General features: G+C 45.3%; 1 protein-coding gene across 1 annotated transcript in view; it reads right to left on the minus strand.

The window, feature by feature from the left end:
• Window positions 1-2147: 2147 nt before the first annotated feature.
• The window catches only part of LOC130296263 (NXPE family member 4-like), a 56635-nt gene continuing 32648 nt past the window's right edge, over window positions 2148-26134 (minus strand). The window contains exons 4-6 of the mRNA XM_056547654.1: window positions 16763-16824; window positions 13540-13755; window positions 2148-3170 (exon numbers count right to left, since the gene is read on the minus strand). Coding sequence (XP_056403629.1) covers window positions 2653-3170; window positions 13540-13755; window positions 16763-16824 — 796 coding nt within the window. The 3' untranslated portion in view covers window positions 2148-2652. The remainder of the gene's footprint in view (window positions 3171-13539; window positions 13756-16762; window positions 16825-26134) is intronic.

Raw genomic sequence — 26134 nt, forward strand, 5'->3', positions numbered from 1 at the left:
CCTCTCTCTCAGCAGTTTGGTACTGGAGAAGCAGTTGGAGTTTCATATTGGCATCCACATTCCCAAGGTGTTGTAAGGCAGTCCGCATATAAGAGTCCAAGGCCTCATGTGGAGTACTGTCCTGATGGGGAGAAATGTTGTATTCCCCAGGAGATATCAGTCCTTGGATGGCAGTTCCAGCTGTAGGACTTTGTCTCATGTCACTCAGCACTTCTGCATGGGCATCATACTCCACAAGATCAGCAATAAGTTGGTCCTTTTTCTTTCCTGCAGTAGGGATGTCCTTTTCTTGGCACATTAGCTCCAGTGCAGGCTTGGACTGCTTGCGATATGCCTCCATATTTCCGAGATGAGACAGAGGAGGTAAAACAGGAGATGGGGAGGACAGAACTGTCTTGCACTCTTTTGGTATGTCTTTTAAACCAGCACTGAGCTCTGTCTTTGGAATTTACACACAAGAAGATGTATGCAATTTCTTTTTAGTGCTAAGATTTCCCTACAGGTAAAATCCAGCAAGCACTAAAAATCTCTAAATATGTCCCGACGCTGCCACCAGTTGTCACGATGACACCCTATCGGTCCAGCTGAGACGCTAGAGAGAGTGTGATGGTGCAAGGGTTAAAGTCGCCAGACCTCTGGGTATCCACTACTTGTCCCAGCAAGTCACCAAATTAACCCTTAGATAAACGTGTTTCACCCGAGCTGCCTTCAGAAAGGTGAGCTCCTATATTTAGAGATCAAATACCAGAGCTGATTAATTAAACATTTAATCTGATTAAAGGTATCACAGTGCTGACTATCTAAAAATACAGAAACAAATGACATACAGCTACAAAAATATATAAAAGAGTTTAGCAAGTTCAGAAAGCAAAAATGAAGTTCTTACAGCATGATATTATAGCAGTCCATGAGAGTGGGTCTCCAGCTGCTCTTAGGATGGTCTTGTCAGCTTGGGGCACAGATCTTAACAACTGACTCTAGCATTGTTACATATTATATATCTCCTTTTTGGAGGGACTCCATTCCCCCCTCCCCTCTGGTCCCACCAGGTGTGGGGGGGGGGATCTCTTATCTCATATATGGGACCAGAGACCCCTTACATCCTGCTACTTCAAAGAAAACTCCGGACTTCAAAAAGAAGAAAACAGCAGACAGGCCTCAATTGACTGCAATACACAAAAACAAAGGATACACCGTCTGAATGACCCCTCACTCATGTCCTGGATAATACAGTACACATATATGATTTAATATTCAGGCCTGGGCCTGACAGCATCCCTTTTAGATGGTGCCACCAAAAAAATGGCTTCCTGCAGATAACCTGCTTTTAATGATATCTAACCTGATAAAAAGGAAACTGTCACCCCTGGGTCATGTCACAAACTGTAGACACTTTTGTATAGGTGTTAGTGAAATCAAAGGAGAAGTGCAGTGTAAAATAACTTATGCTCTATCCAAAGGATAGGGGATAAGTTATAGGTTGTCGGGGTCCGACCACTGGGACCCCCCACGATCTCCTGAATGGGGCCTCAGCAGTCTGCCGGAAGCGGCTGTTCCGACCCCCTCAGGAAGCCGCGGCCGCCACGCCCCCTCAATGTATCTCTATTGGATACACGGAGGGGGCATGTTGGTCGCTGCTCCATGTGGGGGTCGGTACGCCCCCCTTCCAGCAGACTGCCGGGGCCCCGTTCAGAAGATCGTGGGGGTCCCAACGGTCGGACCCCCGCGATCTAAAACTTATCCCCTATGCTTTGGATAGGGGATAAGTTGTCTTTCACAACACTACTCCTTTAAATTAATGGAAGATTTGTTAAAGCTATCAATGCTTCCAAAACTTATAGCGTAGTCTGTCCGTAGCCAGGTATCAAAGAGACACCCCAAGCCTCTCAAGCGCTGCAGGCTGGTATACCTCCTTAATCCCTCGCCCCTTCACTTTCCCTCCTTGACAGATGTTCAGGGCTCAGTGTCCAACTCTAAGCCCTATCTGCAAATCTCACCCTGCGCTTTGGGTACAAATAGTGGTGAGAATACAGTAAGGATCCACTGTTGTGGGCACTGGCCTTAGACACTCACCATGCATGCGCCGCTACTTGTATGAATGGCACAGGTGCAAGATTGGCAAGCAAGGCCTTGCGCTAAAAGCTGAGCATGTATATAAGTCACATGAACAATGATTCCTCCTCCAAGCACACGGTGGGATGAAAAGGGGGCGATGAGACCAGGATATGGTAAGGGAATTTTATTACCCACAAGGCAACGCATTTCGCAGAGAATTCGCTTCCTCAGGCATGATAGACTTGCAATGAGGGGGCATTGCCATGACATCACGAGCGGGGCATGACCCTAACGTCACAAGCCTCTGCCCCACATAGCCAGTCATCCGGCATGGAGCAAAGTTTGCTCGTGACGTCACGGCCATGCCCCCTCAATACAAGTCGATGGGAGGGGGCATGGCGGCCGTCACATCCCCTCTCATAGACTTGCATTGGGGGGGCGTGGCAGTGATGTAAAGAGCCTCCACGCTGCACTTGACGCTCTAAACGAACACCAGGTGCAGCCGGGAGATCAATCAGTGGCGGAACCCTCGTGATCAGACATCTTATCCCCTCTCCTTTGGAGAGGGGATAAGATGTCTAGGGGCGGGGCACCTCTTTAGGAACATATATATGACAAAAACATATTTATCTGGTTCCTGACTATAAATTCTAATGGATGGGCACGATATGAATTGAAGGCAATTGTCATGTCCCATGCATCAACAAAAGCAACATGAAGATCTTTGAAGACTTCCTTTACAATCATGTTTTGGATGTAGCCATGAAAGTCACTGAATCTCTCGGCATCCATATGGATTTCTCGGGTGTTCTCAGCCTTGATGATGACCTTGGTATCTGGACTCCTTAAGAGGAGTCTTTCCACAGCTCTGTGTATATTCATAACCCTCCTGATGAAGAGCTGGATTGGTAGAGGTCGGAAGTGTTGACCAAATGTGATGGCGAGGACATGGTGTGGACCTCCAGCTAAGTGATCGATCTCATCGGTCAAGTATAAACTACCTTTAACAGCTTGGGGACGAGTTGTGATAAAAGGAAAATTGTGCTTCTTAAAGAACACAAGGATATTGTTTTTAGTATCTGCTGCCATGCGGGAGAGAATAAAAGTCTTTAATTCTGTTGGAAAAAGAAGAAGTTGACATTGATTAACAATAAAAACCTCTGATCTGATGGTATGAGAGCCATATTTTCAATTTCCTGTGAATGTACCAGACTAATATAAGAACTGGCCATCAATATCTAATCAATAAAAGTCCATCTCCTCGGACCTCTGTGTGCATATACTGTATACATAAGTATGTGCTGCGTGCGTGTCCATAAATGTTGTGAATTAGGGGTAAGCTTGAGTCATATGAGTGAACATTTTAAAGTTCGGCTCAGCAGGTACCGTCCGAACATGAACTTTCTCAGTAGTCCTAAAACTCATGTATAACACTGTTCAAAAGCCATAAACACTCTGTATACCACTGCTAGGTCATCTAGAAGTACATCTAAGTACTTTTTAACAGTTTTTAATGCACAGTTAATGTCAAAGTTAAAGGGGTACTCTGGTGAAAAGCATTTTTTTTAAATCAACTGGTGCCAGAAAGTTAAAGGAGTACTCCGGAGCGCTGGTACTTAAAAAAAAAGTTTACCTCTCTTTCACAGACCTTTCCAACGATACCTCATTTGTCAAATTTGGCCCAGCCATTCTCTTGTAATTGCCACCTGTAGCAGTAAGCAGCCATGTCATAAAGACTACATTTCCCATGACTTCTTGCGACAGCTTCCTGTTAGCTGCTGCTCTCTCCCCCTCCTCTCTCCCACCCCAGGAAATTATAATAAATTACAATAAATTATTATAAATTATAATAAATTATAATAAAGTGACGCCCACAGCTCCTTCCCTTGTGGTTATTTCCTCCCTCTCCCAGCTCATCAGCCCTCTCCATGTGCCCACTAGCCCAATGTTCCACCCATCCATGTGCCCACTAGCCCACTGATCCATGTGCCCACTAGCGCAGTGTTTCCCAACCAGGGTGCCTCCAGCTGTTGCAAAACTACAACTCCCAGTATGCCTGGACAGCCGAAGACTGTCCGGGCATGCTGGGAGTTGTAGTTTTGCTACAGCTGGAGGCACCCTGGTTGGGAAACACTGCACTAACGGTGTCACAAGAATGCCGCAGCACTACGCAAATAGCGTAGGGCTAACGTAGGCAGTGATAGGAGCCTAGCATTAGCCCTACGCTATTTGCGTAGTACTGCGCATGCGCAGAATAAATTAACTTTGGGGGAGTAGCCGACTCCAGGCTGGGAGGCCGGCACAGCCCGCAGTGACTCATGGGAGCGATGAGTCACCGGGCGAAGATGGCGCCGGATCGTGAAGAAGACGCGGTCAAGCGTCATCAAAGGACCCAGCTTCCGGCCAGATGGAAAAGCGAGGAGAAGTCCGGGAAGAAGCCGACATGGACAACGTGAGTATATTATAATGTGATATAACTTTTATTAATGCTTCATTTCCCCCATAAACAGGTTGCGTCAGAGTACTCCTTTAAACATATTTGTAAATTACTTCTATTTAAAAATCTTAATCCTTCCAGTACTTATCAGATGCTGTTTGCTCTACAGGACGTTCTTTTATTTTTTTTATTTTTTTTCTGTCTGACCACAGTGCTCTCTGCTGACACCTCTGTCCATGTCAGGAACTGTCCAGAACAGGATAGGTTTTACTATGGGGATTTACTCCCCCTCTGGACAGTTCCTGTTACGGCAGAGGTGTCAGCAGAGAGCACTGTTGTCAGACTGGAAAGAATTTCCTGTGGAACATACAGCAGCTGATAAGTACTGGAAGGATGTAGATTTTTTAACAGAAGTAATTCACAAATCTGCCTAACTTTTTGACACGAGTTGATTTAAAAAATTGTTTTCCACCAGAGTACCCCTTTAAGGCAAAATACATATGGCTATGAGTAAATGGATGGTATTTGGTGGTAACTAACAGCTTATCAGGTTTTTTATGCTCGAAATATACTAAAATGATTCCTTTTGTTGGCAGATGCCTAATAGTGTTTTTACCCACAGGTATCAGAAGAAGCTGTGCCTTTTTACAAGTGATCTAAAAAATATCTATTTTGAGGAGTAGCAACAGGTTTTGCTCCTGGACAGTGAAGAAGCAAAGACTTTGATTTATAAGCCGTCAAAATATTTTCCTATTTTGGGTCATTGACCCAAAGTGACTTAAAACCCTGTATACACTGCTTTTGTACAGCAATTTGTATACCACAAAAATCTGACACATAACTTGCAATGAAACAGACTGGCCCTGATTTACTAAAGTCCAACCGACTTTTTTTCTCGGTTTATGTGCCTAAATTTTTGTCGCACCATCCGTGCAATTAATTCTGCGCCCACATTTTACACCGCACAACCTACACTTTTGAAAACACTCGGAGTGTTTAAAAAATAAACAAAAAAAAAATATATGAAAATGGGAGTGGCTAACCAAAAAATGGGCGCTTTCCAGACAAAAAGCAAAAATTACTCAGAGTACTTTCATAATCACTCCTGAAAAAGCATGAGTTTGGCTCACAGAATAACCGATAGCCAAGAGGACGAGTGAAAATAAAAAAAATGGAGTGATTTGTAACAAGGGACTGTTTACCAATGTGGTGTTTGTTAAAGAAACTTGTTTTCTAGGAATAAACACTCCACTCTTAGTAAATCAGGGCCACTGTGTGCAAATGTGATATAAAACTCTTCATTTACTGCTTTTTATAACAATTAGTGTACCACAAAACAAAAACTTCTATGAAACAGGTTTTGCACTGATATGACAGAGGCAGAACACTCTTTTCTGTTTTACTTACAGTTATTGTGTTTAAGTATACTACATTTGAAAACAGCAGTGGGGTGGTCCTTCTCCTACCTGTGTTGTTCACAGATTTCTGTCCCTCACAGAGATCTTCAGCTAAAACCTGCTATCTCTAAAATGGCTGCTTAAAGGGGTTATCCACCATAAGGTGATTTTGGTACATACCTGCCAGACAGTAATGGACATGCTTAAGAAGGATCTGCACTTGTCTTTGCCATTGCTAAATGGCTGTGTTGTGAGATTACCATAACATTGTGGCTAGCTTTTTGAGAACTGGTACTTCCTGTTTGAATCTTTTCTTTGCCTACAAATCCCATAATTCCCTTTTCCTCCCTCCCACACTTCAGCCACCCCACCCATTGAAACATAAATGATCTGCACTCATTCAAAATACTTGTGTTTTTCAATCAGGGTGCCTTCAGCTGTTGGAAAATACAATTAGTTTCAGATTGATCTCTCTCCCACCAAGGGATTGCTCCACCCATTGAAGGAGACAGGGTCCCTGTGTCGGCTGTGGTTAGGTGGATCCACTGACCTGTTGAGGAAGATGGCTTGGGCCATACCAGGGAGCGGAGTTTAAGGTGCCACTGGTTTTCACTAGAGCTTGCCGCAAAGCGGGATGGACCTGCTGTGGCAGGCGGCACCCAGGTCACTACTTCTGACACGACTCGTCCACGCAGGCAGCTGAGGTATAACGTGGTACAGGAAGGATGAGACACAGATGTACTCAGGACAGGCAGGAGGTCAGGACAGGCGGCAATGAAGCAAGGTCAGTATTCGTAGCAAGGGATCAGATACACGGCAAGATTAGACACAAATATACACTTTCTCTTGGCTACTAGGGCACAAAGATCTGGCTGCGAGCCGCAGGAAGTGCAGGAACTAAATAGGGACTGTTTCTGCTGAGCACCAATTATTGGTGCACTGGCCCTTTAAATTTAGAAGAGTCGGCACACGCGCCCTAGGAGGCGGGGACATATGCGACAGCAGGAACGGGCAGGAGGAGAACAGAGAGGGGCTCGCGAGCGAACGCGCCCCGCAATGAACAGAGGGAAAAGGCCGGAGGAGGCAGCATAAGGTGAGCTGCAATCCGGGGTTTGCATGTGGGCACATCAGCGGCATTCTCAAGAACAGAGGGGGACAAGAGAGAGCGCTCCTGGCCGGAGTGCCCAACTGGAGGGCAGGCCGTGACAGTACCCCACCCCCTTTAGTCTCCCCCTCTTTTTGGGTCTTAAAAAGTTCCGAAGTAAGTCACGGTCTGCGATATTCTCCTCCGGCTCCCAAGATCTCTCCTCCGGACCGAATCCTCTCCAGTCCACCAAAAAATAACGTCTCGCTTTTACAGTTTTCGAAGCTAAGATCTCTTTGACCTCGTAGACATCAGAAGACCCAGAAACAGGAGTGGAAACAAAATTATTTTGAGAGAACCGATTGATCACAACTGGCTTGAGAAGGGAGACATGGAAAGAATTCGGAATGCGAAGAGAAGAAGGCAGATGAAGTTTATAGGAGACCAGAGTAATCCTTTGTATAACCTGAAATGGACCCAGGAAATGATGGCCCAACTTGTAGCTAGGAATCTTGAAACAGATAAATTTGGAGGATAACCAGACCTTATCACCGGGAGGGAAGGATGGAAGGGGTCTTCTTTTCTTATCCGCTTGGAATTTCATATGGGAGGAGGCTTGAAGCAGGGAGTGCTGAGTCTGTTGCCAGATGGACGTGAAATCTCAAACTAGTTCTTCAACAGCTGGTATGCCCGAGTTGACTGGAAGAGGAAGAGGAGGGCGAGGATGAGGACCGTAGATGACAAAAAATGGAGAAGACTTTGTGGCCTCAGAGTCTCTATGATTTTAGGATAATTTCGCCCCAGGGTAAAAGATTGACCCAGTCGTCCTGTTGGGCCAAAATGAAGTGACAAATAAATTCTCCCACAACTTGATTTACTCTCTCGACTTGCCCATTGGATTGAGGGTGATAGTAAGATGAAAAATCCAACTTGATTTTTAGACGAGAGCATAAAGGTCACCAGAACTTAGAGACAAATTTCACCCCACGATCCGAGACAATGTGAGACGGGAGGCCATGTAAGCGGAAGATATGCTGAAGGAAGTGTTTGGCCAGTTGCAGAGCAGATGGTAAACCAGGTAATGGAATAAAATTAGCCATCTTGGAAAACTGATCGACCACCACCCAGATGACTGTATTGTTGTAGGATGAGGGGTGATCTGTGATAAAATGCATAGCGATTTGCGACCAAGGAGTGTCCGGAATAGAAAGAGGCTGTAGATGGCCAGCAGGTTTCTGCCGCCGAGGAGTCTTGTCTCAAGCACAGGAACTGACAAAGTCTGTGATTTCTCATTTGAGGGTGAGCCACCAATAATGCCAAGAGCTTAATTGAAAAGACTTCCGCACTCCAGAATGGCCAGCTACCAAGGAAGATTGATCCCAGCTCAGCACTCTGCGTCTCAATAGAGGTGGTACGAAGGATCTTCCAGTTGGAGCTTGCTGGAGGACTGCAGGTGCTACAGGAACCAAACACTCAGGTGGAATAATATGACGAGGAGTGGAATCCTGTCCAACCACATCTGAGGAACTGGAGAGTGCATCGGCTCTAATATTCTTGTCGGCAGGGTGGAAATGAATAAAAATATTGAATCTGGAGAAGGAGAGCGACCATCTTGCCTGGCAAGGATTCAAACGTTGAGCTGACTGAACATACAAAAGGTTCATGTGATCTGTAAAGATGCTGACTGTATGTGTGGGACCCTCCAAAAGATGATGCCATTCTTTAGCAAGGAGTTCCCGATCGCCAATAGAGTAATTGCTCTCCGCAGGTGAAAAGGACTTGGAGAAAAAGGTCATATTCTTGCCCTTGGAGGTTTTCTGAGCTAAAACTGCGCCAGCTCCTATGAAAGATGCGTCTACCTCCAAAAGGATCGGGTTTTCAGGGTCAGGTCTTGAGAGAACAGGTGCTAAAGCGAAGGTAGCTTTTAACCAAATGAAGGCCTCCTCAGCCTCAGGTGACCAGTTTTCTGGGTTGCAGTTCTTTTTGGTGAGGGCCACAATTGGGCCAACCAAGGAAGAAAAGTGTGGAATGAATTGATGGTAGTAATTGGAAAATCCCAAAAATTGTTGAATAGTCCGTAGACCAGAAGGGCGTGGCCAGCCCAATACTGCAGAAAGCTTGGCAGGATCTGTAGACCTTGGAGGGAGACTATGTATCCAAGAAATGGAAGACTTGTTCTCTCAAAGAGGCATTTCTCAACCTTGGCATACAGATGAGTCTCCCGGAGACGCTAAAGAACCAGACGGACATGGAAATGATGAGCCTACAAGTTGGGAGAGAAAATCTGAATATCATCCAGGTAGACAACTACACAGGTGTACAACAGATCTCAAGATGTCATTAACGAATTCTTGAAAGACAGCGGTGGCGTCGCAGAGACTAAAAGGAATGACTACGTACTCAAAATGGCTGTCTCGGGTGTTAAAGGCTTTCTTCCATTCGTCAGCTTCATGAATTCAAATAAGATTGTATGCTCCCCTCAGATCCAGTTTAGAGAAGATTCTGGCTCCCCATAAACAATCAAAAAGTTCAGAAATCAAAGGCAAAGGGTAGCAATTTTAGATAAATCTTGTTTAGACCCCTGCAGTCTATACAAGGGCGGAGAGAACCATCCTTCTTCCCAACAAAGAAGATTCCAGCTCTGGCAGGAGATGAGGACTTTCGGATAAAGCCCTTTTGGAGGTTCTCTTGGATATATTTTGCCATGGCTTGTGTCTCAGAAACAGACAATGGATAGATTCTTCCACGGGGAGGCATGGACCCAGGCTGTAAGTCAAAAGGACAGTTGTAGGGATGATGTGGTCGAAGAGGCCTGCTTTTCGCAGAATACGTCTGTATAATCTTTATATGGAAGAGGCAGGCCTGGCATAGAAGAAGGTGAAGAGACAGACTTAGGCTTGATAGACCAAAGACAGTGATTTTGGGAAAAAGGTTCCCAGCAGGTGACCTCACCAGATTTCCAGTCGAGAAGTGGAGTGTGAAGTTGAAGCCTGAGAAGACCGAGAAGAAGCTCTGAAGTACAATGAGGAATGAGGAAGCACATAGAACTCAATCTTTGATGATGATGTTTATGGACCAGGGAGGCAGCAATAAAATCTCCAGCGGAACCAGAGACCAAAAAGGCAGAAGCAGAGAAAGATGTCTTAGCAGGAGTATAAACAAGAACCGACATGGTCAAATAAGGAGAAGTAGTATTCACACCCAGGGACGCCTCTCCCACGTGTCCTAGGTGCGAGCGTTTCCTCTACATTCAGGATGTTATAGAACAGTCTTTGAGAAAGTGCTCCGGACTAGCACAATATAGGCACAAATTCTCATTGCGTTGACGGGATCTTTCCAGCTGCGTTAAGTGAGACTGATCCACCCACATTGCCTCTTCACAGGAGGAAAAGGAAACGTAGAGGTGGACATTGAAACACGGGTACCAGACGAGAAAATCCCCGTTTTTGGACAGGTTCTCTTTCCAGGTGAAGTTCTTGCTGCCTCTCAGCAAAACGCACATCAATTTAAGTGGCCAAATGGATATGCTCACTCAGGGTAGACAGAGAATCATGAGCAGCGAGAGCATTCTTGATCCTACAAGACAGTCCTTTTTTAAATGTAACACACAATGCCTCATCGTCCTAAGCAGGTTTAGAGGCAAGAGTGAAGAATTGAACCGCATAGTCACCAACAGAGGAATTCCCTTGGCAGAGGTTCAGAAGTGCCGTCTCGGCCGAGGAGGCCCTTGCGGGTTCTTCAAAGGCATTGTGGAATTCTGAGAGAAAGGCCTGCAGGTTTGAAGACACTGGATCATTACGATCCTAGAGAGGAGTAGCCCAGGCCAGGGCTTTACCGGACAGTAGACTGACCACAAAGGCCACTTTAGCTCGCTCCATAGGAAACTGATCAGCCATGAGCTCCAAATGCATAAAGCACAGAGTCACGAAGCATCTACACAGCTTCGGATCTCCCTCATATTTCGAAGGTAAGGATAAATGAAGCTTTGGCCCGGAAAAAGCTGCTGGCACTGGTGGAGACACTGGAGCTGGTTGCGGCTGCTGTTGCTGTTGTTGCTGCTGAGCGGCAAGAAGTTGTTGCCTCATGGCTGATAGCTGGTTCAACTGTTGAGCCTGACGTGCCAACTGTTGTGGCTGTTGAGCCACGACGATGGAAACATCCAAGACATCACGCAGAGGCACCCCAGCGGGATCCATGGCCAGATCTTACTGTAACGGCTGTGGTTAGGTGGATCTACTGACCTGTTGAGGAAGATGGCTTGGGCCGTACCAGGGAGCGGAGTCTAAGGTGCCACTGGTTTTCACCAGAGCCTGCCGCAAGGTGGGATGGACTTGCTGCGGCAGGCGCCACACATGTCGCTACCCCTGATATAACACATCCCCACAGGCAGCCGAGGTATAACATGGCACAGGAAGGATGAGACACAGACGTAGTCAGGACAGGCAGGAGGTCAGGACAGGCTGCAATGAAGCAAGGTCAGGTCATGTAGCAGTGGGTCAGAAGGCAGGCAGCACAGGAGCAAGGTCAGTATTTATAGCAAGGGATCAGATACACGGCAAGACAAAACTCAAATATATGCTTTCTCTTTGCAACTAAGGCACAACGATTCGGCAGCAAGCCGAAGGAAGTGCTGGAACTAAATGGGGAGTAGTTCTGCTAAGCACCAATTATTGGTGCACTGGGCCATTTAAATGTAGAAGAGTCGGCATGCGTGCACCCTAGGAGGTGGAGGAGCACGTGGTGGCAGGAACGGGCAGGAGGAGAACAGAGCAGAGTTCACAAGCGAGCGCGCCCCGCAATGGACAGAGGGAAACGGCCGGAGGAGGCAGAGGAAGGTGAGTGGCAGTCTGGGGTTTGCATGCGGGCACGTACCGCAATGCGAACCCCAGCACTGCCAAGAACAGAGGGGGACAAAAGAGAGCACTCCCTGCCGGAGTGCCCGACCGAAGCGCGGGCCGTGACAGTCCATGTCATCAGCTGCCTAGTGATGTCAGGTCTCAGCCGCATTGCAACGTGGGAAAATCTGAGACAACAGTCATTTTGTATGCTGTTAAAAATAAATATTGTGTAATGTCCATTTATTTGTTTTTGTATTTTTCTGTTAAGGTGTGTATTCACACTCTTGTTTGTTCTGAGCAGTTTGCTATTCATCCCTGGTTAGGGAATAGTTAATTCTCAGAACCAATGAGAAATCTATTTAACCAGAGTTCTCCTGCATTCTGTGCTGGCTATTGTGCTATACACTTCCAAGTCTGCTTGAGCATTTACCTTGTATTTATCTTGTGTTATTTGATCTGAGTTTTTAGCCATGGTTAAAGGGGTATTCCAGGCAAAACCTTTTTTTTATATATATATCAACTGGCTACGGAAAGTTAAACAGATTTGTAAATTACTTCTATTAAAAAATCTTAATCCTTCCAATAGTTATTAGCTTCTGAAGTTTTCTGTCACGTCCCGGGAGCTGTGCATGATGGGAGAATATCCCCCTAGGAACTGCACAGCTCCCGGGATGTGAAACATCAGAGAGCAGTTAGACAGAAAACAACTGAACTGCAGAAGCTAATAACTATTGGAAGGATTAAGATTTTTTAATAGACGTAATTTACAAATCTGTTTAACTTTCCAGAGCCAGTTGATATATATAAAAAAGTTTTGGCCTGGAATACCCCTTTAATTAATCTTTTTTAGTAGATATTAGTCTGTGTTTCATTAGTTGGTTTTTAGGATTGTATTTCCATTCTGCTATGTTGCTGTTTACACTATTTGTTTTCTTGTATCCGTTTTCTGAGTTTTTGTAACAAGACATCCTGTGACATTTTAATGGGACTCTAATTTTAATGGGATTTTAATGGGAACAGTGTTCTATATTTTTATCCTGTTTGGCTGATCTGATCTTATTCTTTTGTACTTGTATCTGTTTGTGAACAGTGTCCTATGTTCCTGATCAGTTTGCTTGTTTATATTCTGCCCTGTTAGTATTTGTATCCTGTTTGCTATTTCTGGTTGTCTAGTAGTTTTCCGTTTCTGTTCTGGCCTTTCACCGACTATGTATATTATTTGTTTTTACGCCACTGCACTAGTGCATGCAGGGACCGGCTCCAAGTTGTCGAGCCTTCGCTTGGGATGGATTGGCAAGTAGGCAGGGAGAGTGTTTTTGGGTCAGTTTAGGGCTCACTCTCCCTGTCCCCGCAGTCAGTCATGACATATTGGGGTGAAAATCCCATAAGAATTGTGAGAACACCATCACACACAGGTACAGACACTATATTATGAACTACACTAACTTTACAGCCCCTGTAGCATAGTCAAATAAAAAAATCACCCCTGACATCACCCCTATACTGCCTCCTGATTGGGAGATCTGTTTGCAAGGATTTATAGGTCATGTATTCCTTCTTTCTTCTCCATCTGTGTGTGGCTAATGCTATTTTAGCAGGTTCGGCAAACGTGAACCCCCTGAAGCTCTATCAAAGTTTGTACTGAACCCAGACTTAACAGGTTCAGTTTGCTTATCACTAATTGTGAGTGTAAGCATGTGTCTGCCTGTATGTGGTGCGTCTGCATACCTGGTAGAGCTTTTTGAAAATATTCAAACCATTGTCGCATTGTGGAGTCTCCAAGAAAATAGACTTGCTTATTCTTTAAACAAGCATACATCTGGTCTTGGGTGGTAACGGGAATCTTACAGAAAACAGGATTCCAGGTTTGTTGTAATACAAAACCACTGGGAAGAGGAGATTCCATTCCAATTGCACAAGTGTTTAAGTTTGATGAAGTTGAAGCTGTGGAGATGAAGAAGACAGGATATCATATACCTCATTTATATATAAGTACATAGATGCTTCATGTCATTAATAGATAAACTAGCCATCGGCCACCCATCTGCCGGGCACCAGACTAAATTTGTTTTTTTAATAAAACAAATGCAGCCCTTGCCTCTCTTTCCGGCCCCTAACTACCACCAGCCCCCCCCCCCCCCCCGCCCCCAGCATGCGTGAGGCCCCCTTCTAAGATCATGCTGAAGGAGGAAGGAGGCCTCGCTCCTGGCCGGGCTCCCTGCCCCAAGAACTCCCGTTACTTAGCCGGGACAGAGACACTGCTGCTTTAAAACAGCAGACATCCATGCGCAGACACACCCCTGAGGACACAGACGTGTTCCTGCCCGGCTGCTCTGCTCCGAGCAGGAGGGAGAATTGCTGGCGCTGCAGCCTGCAGACTGAGCCTCCAGTATAAGGTAAAGAATAGTGAAAGGAAAGGGCAGATGGTTTAGGGCAGAAGGGGAGAGAGGAGTATGAGGTGAGGGCAGAACAGTTGGAAGGAGGAGGACTAAGTGGTGGGGGAGGATACAAAAGTTGAAAGAAGGATAACTGAGTGTCTGGGGAGAGAAGGGGACAGAGGGCGACTAAGGGGGACACAGAATTTGGAAGAAGGATGACTAGGGTGTGGGGGGAGAAGGGAGCAAAGGGGTCTGGGGAGGAGAAGGGGGAAGAGGGGTCTGGGGGGGTAAGAAAGTATGAAGGAGAATGACTGAGGCTCAGGGGGAGGGGAGAAGGGAACATAGGGGTCGGGGCGATGAAAGTGTAAAGGAGGATGACTGAGGGGTCTGGAGGGGCAGAGGAGTCTGGGGGGCTAAGGGATCTGAAGGATGATGGGAAAGATGGGTCTGGAAGAGGACTAAGGGGTCTGGGGGGACTTAAGGCTCATCCACATTGAAGACATTAAGCTGGCAGAAATCTGCTTGCAGCAGAGTCCAATTGTTTTCAATGGGATTCTGCTGCCCTCTGTGCATTGTAGAAACGCTGCAGCAGAATTTCGAAGTTGGAATGGACATTCACCCAGAGAATGAACACGTTTGTTTTTCAGTTGATCGTCCATTCTGCTGGCAGAATTCTGCCAGACTGCATTGCCATCTATAGAGATGGCGCACAACTATGCGGTCCTACTGCGAATGGCACCGGTGGGGCCTGCTGCAAGCGGACATTCTGCTGGCTAAATATCCACAGTGTGGAGGAGCCCTGAGGATGAGGGGAAGGACTTAAAGAGGTACTCCATTGAAAACATCTTATCCCCTATCCAAAGGATAGGGGATAAGGTGTCTAATCGCGGGGAGCCCACCGCTGGGGACCCCCACAATCTCTGCTGCGGCACCCCTGTCATTCGGTACACAGAGCGAACTCCACTCTGCGCCCAATGACTGGCGAACACAGCTGCCACGCCCCCTCCATTCATGTTTATGGGATGCGTGACGGCTACGTACTAGCCGACACCCCCCCTCCCATAGACATGAATGGAGGGGGCGTGGTGTGAGGTCACGAATGCGGAAGCTCCAAGCTTCCGTGTTCTAGACCCACGCAATTAGATATCTTATTCCCTATCCTTTGGATAGGGGATAAGATCTTTTCAGCGGAGTACCCCTTTAAGGAGTCTGAGGGAAGAAAGTGCAGGTGTGTGATTCTGCCAATCAGAAGAAACATTATCTGGTAGTATTATTTTTAGGGGTCATGATGTATGGCAGGATTATAATGATTATTTTTGTCATACAGAGGATGAGGATCTGCTGACAAAGTGAGAAGCCAATGATGTCCGGGCCTCAGACTCTGCAGAGGAAGATGTAGATGGAAGAAGACCTGGCATCTTGTGTATTCTGCCTAACAGGTGAAACTGTACCCCGATCTGTGGCCCTCCAGCTGTTACAAAACTTCAACTCCCATCATGCCTGAAGCTTTAAAGGAAAACTGTCACATGTTTTGTCCTGCACTATCCACAGGTACCTGTGGATAATGCGGGAGACGCTGAACAATTTGAGTCCTACCTTGCCCAGATCCGCTGCGCCGTTTGCCCGTTACAGGTCTTTTTCTGTGCATTAAAATTAGCACTTAACTGGCAAAGGCGGGGTTACTGCCTTCAACTGCCACTTTGTTGTAACCGCCGCCCGGCTAATGAATATTCATATATTGCCTTACTATGTTGTCTCATATCGGCCGAGTTCCGGACGCTACTGCGCATGTGCTGGATTTCTCACTACACCCGGCAGCGGTCTTCAGCGCTGCTTCATTCGTCCGGAGCAGCGCTGAAGTAAGGGTGCAGGCAGTTTGAGACTCTGCCGATATGAGACAACATAGTAAGGCAATATATGAATATTCATTAGCCGGGCGGCGGTTACAACACAGTGGCAGTTGAAGGCAGTAACCCCGCCTTTGCCAGTTAAGTGCTAATTTTAATACACAGAAAAAGACCTGTAACGGGCAAACGGCGCAGCGGATCCGGGCAAGGTAGGACTCAAATTGTTCAGCGTCTCCTGCACAGGTACTTGTGGATAGCGCGGGACAAAACATGTGACAGTTTTCCTTTAAAGGCATGATGTGAGGTGTAGCTTTGTAGCTTTGCAACAGCTGGAGAGCAACTTGAACCGAGATGATTTTAGACTATGCAGCCCAGTTTATTGTAATGGGGGGGTCTGACTGTTGTAACCCCCCCCCCCCCCCAAGAAAAAAAAAAATGGGCTGTATAGTCTAAAATGCCTGGGACTATTTTTGGCCCCAGTCCGACCCCGTAAGTAAATGACAACTAGGTGTGGGCTCAAAGATAGGCCCAGATTTATCAAACTGTGTGAGAGAAAAAGAGGAGGGATTTTCCCACAGCGACCAATCACAGCTCAGCTAACAAGATCTGGTAAGGTGAAGCTGAGCTGTGATTGGTTCTTGACGGAAAATCCTTCTATTTTTTTCTCGCACACAGTTTGATAAATCTGGGCCATACTCTGGAAAAAAGTTTGTAAGAAAAACTTACTTTTACACGTTAATACATCAATGTACTTGTAATCTCCTTTAATATTAACAGCTATATTTTCCCTGAAGAGAAAACATAAAAAATACAATAAATTATTTAGAAAAGTAATATTTGTTTATTGCTGTTCCATGTCTAACAGTTTATAGAAATTGAACAATTGTGACAGTGATAGACAGAGTATCTATTTCTAATAGGGGATAATCATTCTTAGAAAACCCAGTTTTATTTTATATTTCTGGCTTAATAGATGGAGATGCCTCCTCTAGACCCTCATGTGTTAGCTAAAGCCCAAAGCAGTTACAAGCAGCATCTCTGGAGGACCCAACATTGCATGGATATTACATTGATATCAATGGAGAATGTGCAATACTCCATCTCCCCTGCAGGGGTGCCACAGAAATGCTGAACACTTTTACATAAGATTTTTTCAAAGATTACTGCAGACTGCTGTGGTTCCTAGTTCCCTGGGACAGGAGCATAGCAAATGTGGTGCATATATTTAACCTCTTTCTAAGAGACATTTTTTTACTTTTCCATTGCCAAAATCTAATTTTCTTCTTTCGGGACAAGTTTTACTCTTTGTTGGTTTCCTTATTTGTTTTATTTTTAAAAACAGAGGCAGCAAACACAAAGGCAGAGCATGAGCCCACATCATGGACATACCTTAAAGGGGTACTCCGGTGCTCAACTTTTGGAACAAACTTTTGCGAATGCTGGAGCCAGGAGCTCGTGATGTCATAGCCCCGCCCACTCATGATGCCATGTCCCACCCCCTCAATGCAAGTCTATGGGAGGGGGAGTGACCGCCCCGCCCCCTTAATGCAAGTCTATGGGAGGGGGAGTGACAGCCCCGCCCCCTCAATGCAAGTTTATGGGAGGAGGCGTGACAGCCATCACGCCCCCTCCCATAGACTTGCATTGAGGGGGTGGGGCATGGCATCATGAGGGTGCGGGGCTATGACATCACAAGCTCCTGGCTCCAGCATTCAGAAAAGTTTGTTCCAAAAGTTGATCAGCGGAGTACCCCTTTAAGGTATGTCCATGATCTGACAATTACTGGGCCAGAAAAGAGAACTCTACAATACAACAGGAAAATGCCCATAATCAAATGCTAAAAACCCACAGAAAGACTGGACAGATATAGTGAGCACATAGCAGCAGAGCACAGAATCAGTACAATCAGCACATGAGGCTAATAGCTGGACCCTTAAAGGAAAACTGTCACATGTTCATTCCCGCACTAACCACAGGTACTGACGGATAGTGCAGGGGTCACTGTTTCATATGATCCCTACCTTGCCTGAATCCGTCCGGCCATTTGCCCGCAATCTTAGTTCTTCTATATATGCTAATGTGGCTGTAACCGGTACAGGCGGGGTTTGCAGGTGAATATTCATCCCCTCTCCCTCCGGCTCTCCCTCTCCCCTCCGCTCCTAACTGGTCTTCGCTGCGCATGTCAAGAAGCGGCACATGCGCAGTAAAGACCAGTTAGGAATGGCGGGGAGAGGGAGAGCCGGAGGGAGAGGGGATGAATATTCATAAGCGGGTGGTATTGTGGACGGGCGGCACTAACATCACAGTTGCCACTAGGCTCCTGCCACATGCCAGTTACAGCCACATTTGCATATATAGAAAAACTAAGATTGGGGGCGAATGGACGGACAGATCCGGGCAAGGTAGGGATCATATGAATCAGTGTCCCTGTGGTTCGTGCAGGAGGGAACATGTGACAGTTTTCTTTTAATAGACAAAGGGGTACCAAAAAAAAACAGCACAGACCATACTCCATTAAAAACTATCCCAAGCTAACATTTAATACCAGGGGCACATGCCATAGCAGGGCCAGTCCTGCCATGGATAACATTAACTTACTATATTTAGGCAGGCCTAGAGGGATCTTAAAGGTGTACTCCAAGGAAGTAAATATATAAACAAAAAGCTCAAAAGACACCACACTTCCTGGATATGTTCCCTGTTAACCATACTACTTGATATGCATGGCTCCTGTGGCCTCTGTTGTCTTTTCTAACTGCTTGATATTCTTTGCCATCCTTCTATCCCCTTGCCTACATCTCCCATCAATCATTTCAGCTCTGCTCTGCCAGCCCCCACCCTCCTGTCAGTGTCTGATTGACTGAGGCTGCACACACACCTCCCAGTTCTCAGCACTAAAGGGAGCATGACTCATCAGTGCAGGGCAGAAACCATGTGGTCTGTGTCTCTCAAGAGGATGGGGGCTGCTTTCCGACAAGGATTTGGACAGAGACAGAGTGGATGACTGGATGATGTAATTCCCTCACTTCATGCATGTACGTGACAACCAAAAAGGGGAAGACAATTAAGGACAATTAAATAGTTTGGTGATAAGAAAAGGATGGGTTATGGGTTTAGTTCCCCAGAGTACCCCTTTAATCCTATGCTTCTCCGGATTGGCTGCTTGAAAGACTTTTATAAGTCTATTAGCATGGATAATTTTATCTGGCTCCTAATGTTTATCTGCATGGCGCTGTCTACAACACCAATAACCTAATACTAAGGCTGACTCTGAGCATGATCAGTTGCGGGTCTATGAATCATCTTTCTAAAAGGAGACACAGGCTTATAGAACAATACAAGGTCTTAGGGATCTTCATGCTACACATCAAGTGCAACACAAAAGTGATTTGACTTGATTTGACTTAACTTGTCTCAAAATGTTAAAGGGGTACTCCGGTGGAAAACAAATTTTTTCCTATTACCTGGCTCCAGAAAGTTAATCAGATTTGTTAATTTATTTCAATAATAAAATCTTAATCCCTCCAGTACTTATCAGCTGCTGTATACTACAGAAGATGTTGAGTTGTTCTTTTCTATCTGACCACAGTGCTCTCTGCTGACACCTCTGTCCATGTCAGGAACTGTCCAGAGTAGGAGCAAATCCCTATAGTAAATCTCTCCTGCTCCGGACAGTTCCTGACATGGACAGAGATGTCAGCATAGAGCACTTCGGTCAGACAGAAAAGAACAACTTAAACGGGTTCTGCGCTGGAAATTTTTTTTTTTATAAATCAACTGGTGCCAGCAAGTTAAACAGAATAATCCTTCCAGTAGTTATCAGCTGCTGTATTCTATAGAGGAATTTCTTTTCTTTTTGAATTTCCTTTCTGTCTGACCATAGTGTTCTCTGCTGACACCTCTGTCCATGTCAGGAACTGTCCAGAACAGGAGAGGTTTGCTATGGGGATTTGATCCTACTCTGGACAGTTTCTTAAATGGACAGTGATGTCAGCAGAGAGCACTGTGGTCAGACAGAAAGTAAATAAAAAAAGAAAAGAACTTCCTCTGGAGCATTCAACAGCTGATAAGTACTGGAAGGATTAAGATTTTTTTATAGGAGTAATTTACAAATTTGTATAACTTTCTGAAGCCAGTTCATTTGAATTTTTTCCCCCTCTTTAAATGGATCAACCTAGGACCCAACCTGCCACTTGGTTGTCTTAAACTCATCTTCTTGGTGGACAGCCAAACTCTCACCATAATTTAATGAGGTCTACAAAGGAGACCAGATTTAGTTCAGCAGTGCTGCAATACCCATAGCCCCATAAACCAAGCAGACTGCAATGTTTTAAAGGGGGTCTCTGCTGGAAAAAAAATTTTTTAATCAACTGGTGCCAGAAAGTTAAACAGATTTGTAAATTACTTCTATTAAAAAATCTTAATCCTTCCAGTACTTATAAGTTCTTTTCTTTTTGAATTTCCTTTCTGTCTGACCACAGTGCTCTCTGCTGACACCTCCGTCCATTTTAGGAACTGTCCAGAGTAGTAGCAAATCCCCATAGCAAACCTCTCCTGCTCTGGACAGTTCCTGACATGGACAGAGGTGTCAGCAGAGAGCACTGTGGTCAGACAGTAAGGCACTTCAAAAACAAAAGAACTTCCTGTGGAGCATACAGCATCTGATAAGTACTGGAATGATTCATATTCTTTAATAGAAGTAATTCACAAATCTGTTTAACTTTCTAGCATCAGTTGATTAAAAAAAAAAATTGTTTTCCAGCAGAGTTCCCTTTAACTCCTTAAGTACCAAGGGCATACAGGTACGCCCTGACGTCCTGGTACTTAAGGACCCTGGGTGTACCTGTATGCCGTGGGAATTGCTCAAACTCCCTGCAGCAAACTCGCTGTGAACCCCCGCCTGGAGGCACGCTGTTTGGGAAACACTGCCGTAGGGTATTTTTGGTATCGGAGGCAAGTGTAATTCTTGCTTCTGGGTCTGACCCATGCAAACCCCTAATTTAGGCCTCAAATGTGCATGGCACTCTCTCATTTGGGAGCCCTGTCTTATTTCAAGACAACAATTTAGGACCACATATGGGGTATTTCTGTACTCGGGAGAAATTGCCTAACAAATTTTGGGGGTCTTTTTTTCCTTTTACCCCTTATGAAAAGATAAAGTTTGGGTCTACTCCAGCATGTTATTGTAAAAAAATATGAATTTTTTTACACTAACATGCTGGTGTTGCCCCATACTTTTCATTTTCACAACAGGTAAAAGGAAAAATAGACCCCCAAAATTTGTAACGCAATTTCTTCTGAGTACAGAAATACCCCATACTGTATGTGGACGTAAAATGCTCTGCGGGCGCACAACAAGGCTCAGGAGTGAGAGTGCAATGTACATTTGAGGTGATTTGCACAGAGATAGCTAATCTTTACAGTGGTTCTGAAATAAACGCAAAAAAAAAAAACACATGTGACCCCATTTTGGAAACTACACCCCTCATAGAATGTAACAAGGGGTATAGTGAGCCTTAACACCCCACAGGTGTTTGAAGAATTTTCGTTAAATTTGGACTTGAAATAAAAAAATGTATTTCACTTAAATGCTGGTGTTATCCAACATTTTTCATTTTCACAAGGGGTAATAGGAAAAAAGCCCCCCAAAATTTGTAACCCCATTTCTTCTGACTATATAAATTCCCCATGTGTGGACTTAAAGTGCTCTGCTGACGCACTACAATGCTCAGAAGAGAAGGAGCGCCATTGTGATTTTGGAGAGAGAATGTGTCTGGAATTGAAGGCCATGTGTGTTTACAAAGCCCCATAGTGCACCCGTGGTGCGTTGCAGTTCTCTGGAGTACCAGAGAAACTAAGAGAGTAGCCAGTGTGTCAGCAGAAGACAACCCAGAAAGAGAAATGAAATGTTCCATCTTACTGAGCCTATCCCCCACCACCCCCAAATGGAATTCTGCTCACAGGAGTTGGGAAAGTCAACAAAAAAGAACAAATGAGGACAAAATGGCATCACGCAGTTGCTGCAGATTTGTCGGCTGCATGTCCATATTTGTAATCTCCCATTTCACCACATCCCAGCGGTGATCTATTGGATTTAGATCTGGTGACTGTGGAGGCCATTGGAGTCCAGTGACCTCATTGTCCTGTATGAAACATAACTTGCATATGTCCTTTGATGACTATGCCGTGTTCAATCTTAACGCTTTAAACTGCATAGTTATGTTAAACCCAGGTAGAAATACTATATGTTTGATTAAACCCAGAAAACCTAAACGTACCCGTAACTTGTCCTTAAATGGCCATTAATATGTATTTATGTCACTGTTTGACTAATGCTTTGCTCAGCTTGCTATTGAATTCTATAGCATTTGTAAAGGCTTTCTGCGATCACTAGTTTTAAAGGGGTATTCCAGGAAAAAACTTTTTTTTTATATATCAACTGGCTCCAGAAAGTTAAACAGATTTGTAAATTACGTATATTAAAAAATCTTAATCCTTCCAATAATTATCAGCTGTTGAAGTTGAGTTGTTATTTTCTGTCTGGCAACAATGCTCTCTGCTGACATCTCTGCTTGTCTTGGGAACTGCACAGAGTAGAAGAGGTTTCCTATGGGGATTTGTTTCTAAACTGTGCGGTTCCCGAGACAGGTGTCATCAGAGAGCACTTAGACAGAAAAGAACAACTCAACGTCAGCAGCTCATAAGTACTGGAAGGATTTTTTAATAGAAGTAATTTACAAATTTGTTTAACTTTCTGGAGCCAGTTGAGATATAAAAAAGTTTTTCCTGGATAACCCCTTTAATTTCTCTTTCAGCTTTATCTCTTCAAAATGGCAGTTATAATGGCTTTATAAGCCTCTTAAACTCACCCCTGTGCAGTGTCCTATTGGCCTTGGAGGTGTATGACACAAAAACACAAGAAATTATTGGATATCTGGGGTCATGTGATCTTGCTGATAGCTATAAGGTATGCTGTGCTACCCTGACATCATTTCAGTGTTACAGTACGTACTTCTTTTATTTAGATGCCAAAAAGTGTTCCTCATCTCTTTTGCTATTAGTGCTGCCATGAAAAGATTTGTGCCAGCTGAACCTGTCAATGAGCAAACAAAAGTGAGCCGCTGTCATCCCAAAGTCAGTGACAAAGTCAGATCTGTCATGGGTTAGGAGGGAGTTAAATAAAATAAATTTATTCCTGCATTATCAGTCATATTTTCTAAATCTGTGCCAAGATTTCCTGATGTTTTCCAGGCTATGCCAACTTTTGAGCACAATGGTACTTCCAGCATGATCTGGGGGTTTACCAACAATAAAATGTGTACTGTGCTTAAGGGGGTACTCCACCCCCAGACATCTTATCCCCGTTCCAAAGTGTAGGGGATAAGATGTCTGATCGCAGGGGTCCTGCCGCTGGGGACCCCCGCGATCTCGACTGCGGCACCCCAGACATCCAGTGTACGGAGCGAACTTCACTCCGTGCCGGATGACTGGCAATGCGGGGTGGAGGCTCGAGATGGTCGTGGTCACACCCCGCTCATGACGTCTCGGCCCTTCCCATAGACTTGCATTAAGGGGGCGTGGCCTTGAGGTCACAAGCGGGGCACGGCCGTGAGGTCACGAACCTGCGGCGCTGATCCCGACGCTTTAAATGAACGCCGGGTGCAGCACTGCGATCAGACATCTTATCTGATGTCTAAGGGCGGAGTACCGCTTTAAGGGGCGGTGCCAAACTTCTTTTGCATTTTTTCTCAGGGGGAGGAAAGCTGGGCCATATCAACACATATGTGGACCCATGCACAGATGCCATGAGTGGTCCTCCCACCTACAGCTTTAGTGAAAATACAGTCTTCCCATTTTACAAGTTTGTTATTGAGTTGGGAGATATAGTTGAAATCCAACATGCTGATAATTTTTTGCCCAAAATCTGACAACAGGGAAGAGTGTGGAGACCCTCATATACATTAAATGTTCTTCCGATCATGCTGAATCCAGTTGGTTCAGCCTACCTTCCTGTAATGTGTATAGACATCTTCAGAAATTATTCTTATTCCTATAATTATAATATCGAAACAGTGAAAAGAGGAAAACTCCTAATCAGGTTCTAACCACACCTAAAGAAGAGGGCCATAGGTCATCCTGGACACATCTCTAGTCATCATGGGCCACTGGGTCATTTTCCATGCTACATGCACCTCTGTAACTCAAAAAAATAAAGGGAACACTAAGATAACACATCCTAGATCTGAATGAATGAACTAACCGTATGAAATACTTTCATCTTTACATAGTTGAATGTGCTGACAACAAAATCACACAAAAATTATCAATGGAAATCACATGTATCAACCCATGGAGGTCTGGATATGGAGTCACACTCAAAATCACAGTGGAAACCCCACTACAGGCTGATCCAACTTTATGTAATGTCCTTAATACAAGTCAAAATGAGGCTCAGTAGTGTGTGTGGCCTCCACGTGCCCGTATGACCTCCCTACAACACCTGGGCATGCTCCTGATGAGGTGGAGGATGGTTTCCTGAGGGATGTCCTCCCAGACCTGGACTAAAGCATCCGCCAACTCCTGGACAGTCTGTGGTGCAACGTGGCGTTGGTGGATGGAGAGAGACATGATGTCCCAGATGTGCTCAATCGGATTCATGTCTGGGGAATCGGCGGGCCAGTCCATAGCATCAATGCCTTCCTCTTGCAGGAACTGCTGACACACTCCAGCCACATGAGGTCTAGCATTGTCTTGCATTAGGAGGAACCCAGGGCCAGCCGCACCAGCATATGGTCTCACAAGGGGTCTGAGGATCTCATCACGGTACCTAACGGCAGTCAGGCTACCTCTGGCAAGCACATGGAGGGCTGTGCGGCCTCCCCCCCCCCCAAAAAAAAAATGCCACCCCACAACCTACTGATCCACCGCCAAACTGGTCATGCTGGAGGATGTTGCAGGCAGTAGAATGTTCTCGGTGTCTCCAGACTCTGTCACGTCTGTCACATGTGCTCAGTGTGAACTTGGTTTCATCTGTGAAGAGCACAGGGCGCCAGTGGCAAATTTGCCAATCTTAGTGTTCTCTGGAAAATGCCAATTGTCATGCACGGTGTTGGGCTGTTAGCACAACCCCCACCTGTGGACATCGGGCCCTCATACCACCCTCACGGAGTCTGTTTCTGATCGTTATAGTGGACACATGCACATTTGTGGCCTGCTGGAGGTCATTTTGCAGGGCTTTGACAGTGCTCCTCCTGCTCCTCCTTGCACAAAGGCAGAGGTAGCGGTTCTGCTGTTGGGTTGTTGCCCTCCTACGGCCTCCTCCACGTCTCCTGATGTACTGGCCTGTCTCCTGGTAGCGCCTCCATGCTCTGGACACTATGCTGACAGACACAGCAAACCTTCTTGCCACAGCTCGCATTGAAGTGCCATCCTGGATGAGCTGCACTACCTGAGCCACTTGTGTGGGTTGTAGACTCCGTCTCATGCTACCACTAGAGTGAAAGCACCGCCAGCATTCAGAAGTGACCAAAACATCAGTCAGGAAGCATATGAACTGAGAAGTGGTCTGTAGTAACCACCACTCTTTTATTGGGGGTGTCTTGCTAATTAATTGCCTATAATTTCCACCCGTTGTCTGTTCCATTTGCACAACAGCATGTGAAATTGATTGTCAATCCATGTTCCTTCCTGAGTGGACAGTGTGATTTCGCAGAAGTGTCATTGGCTTGGAGTTACATTGTATTGTTTAAAGAGGTATTCCAGGCAAAACCTTTTTCTATGTATCAACTGGCTCCGGAAAGTTAAACAGATTTGTAAATTACTTCTTTTAAAAAATCTTAATCCTTCCAATAGTTATTAGCTTCTGAAGTTTTCTGTCTAACTGCTCAATGATGATGTCACGTCCCAAAGCTGTGCATGATGGGAGAACATCCCCATGGGAACTGCACAGCTCCCGGGACGTGAGTCATTAGAGAGCAGTTAGACAGAAAACAACAACTCAACTGCAGAAGCTAATAACTATTGGAAGGATTAAGATTTTTTAATAGAAGTAATTTACAAATCTGTTTAACTTTCCGGAGCCAGTTGATATATAAAAAA

Source organism: Hyla sarda, chromosome 12, assembly GCF_029499605.1.
Source record: "Hyla sarda isolate aHylSar1 chromosome 12, aHylSar1.hap1, whole genome shotgun sequence".
Taxonomy (NCBI): Eukaryota; Metazoa; Chordata; class Amphibia; order Anura; family Hylidae; genus Hyla; species Hyla sarda.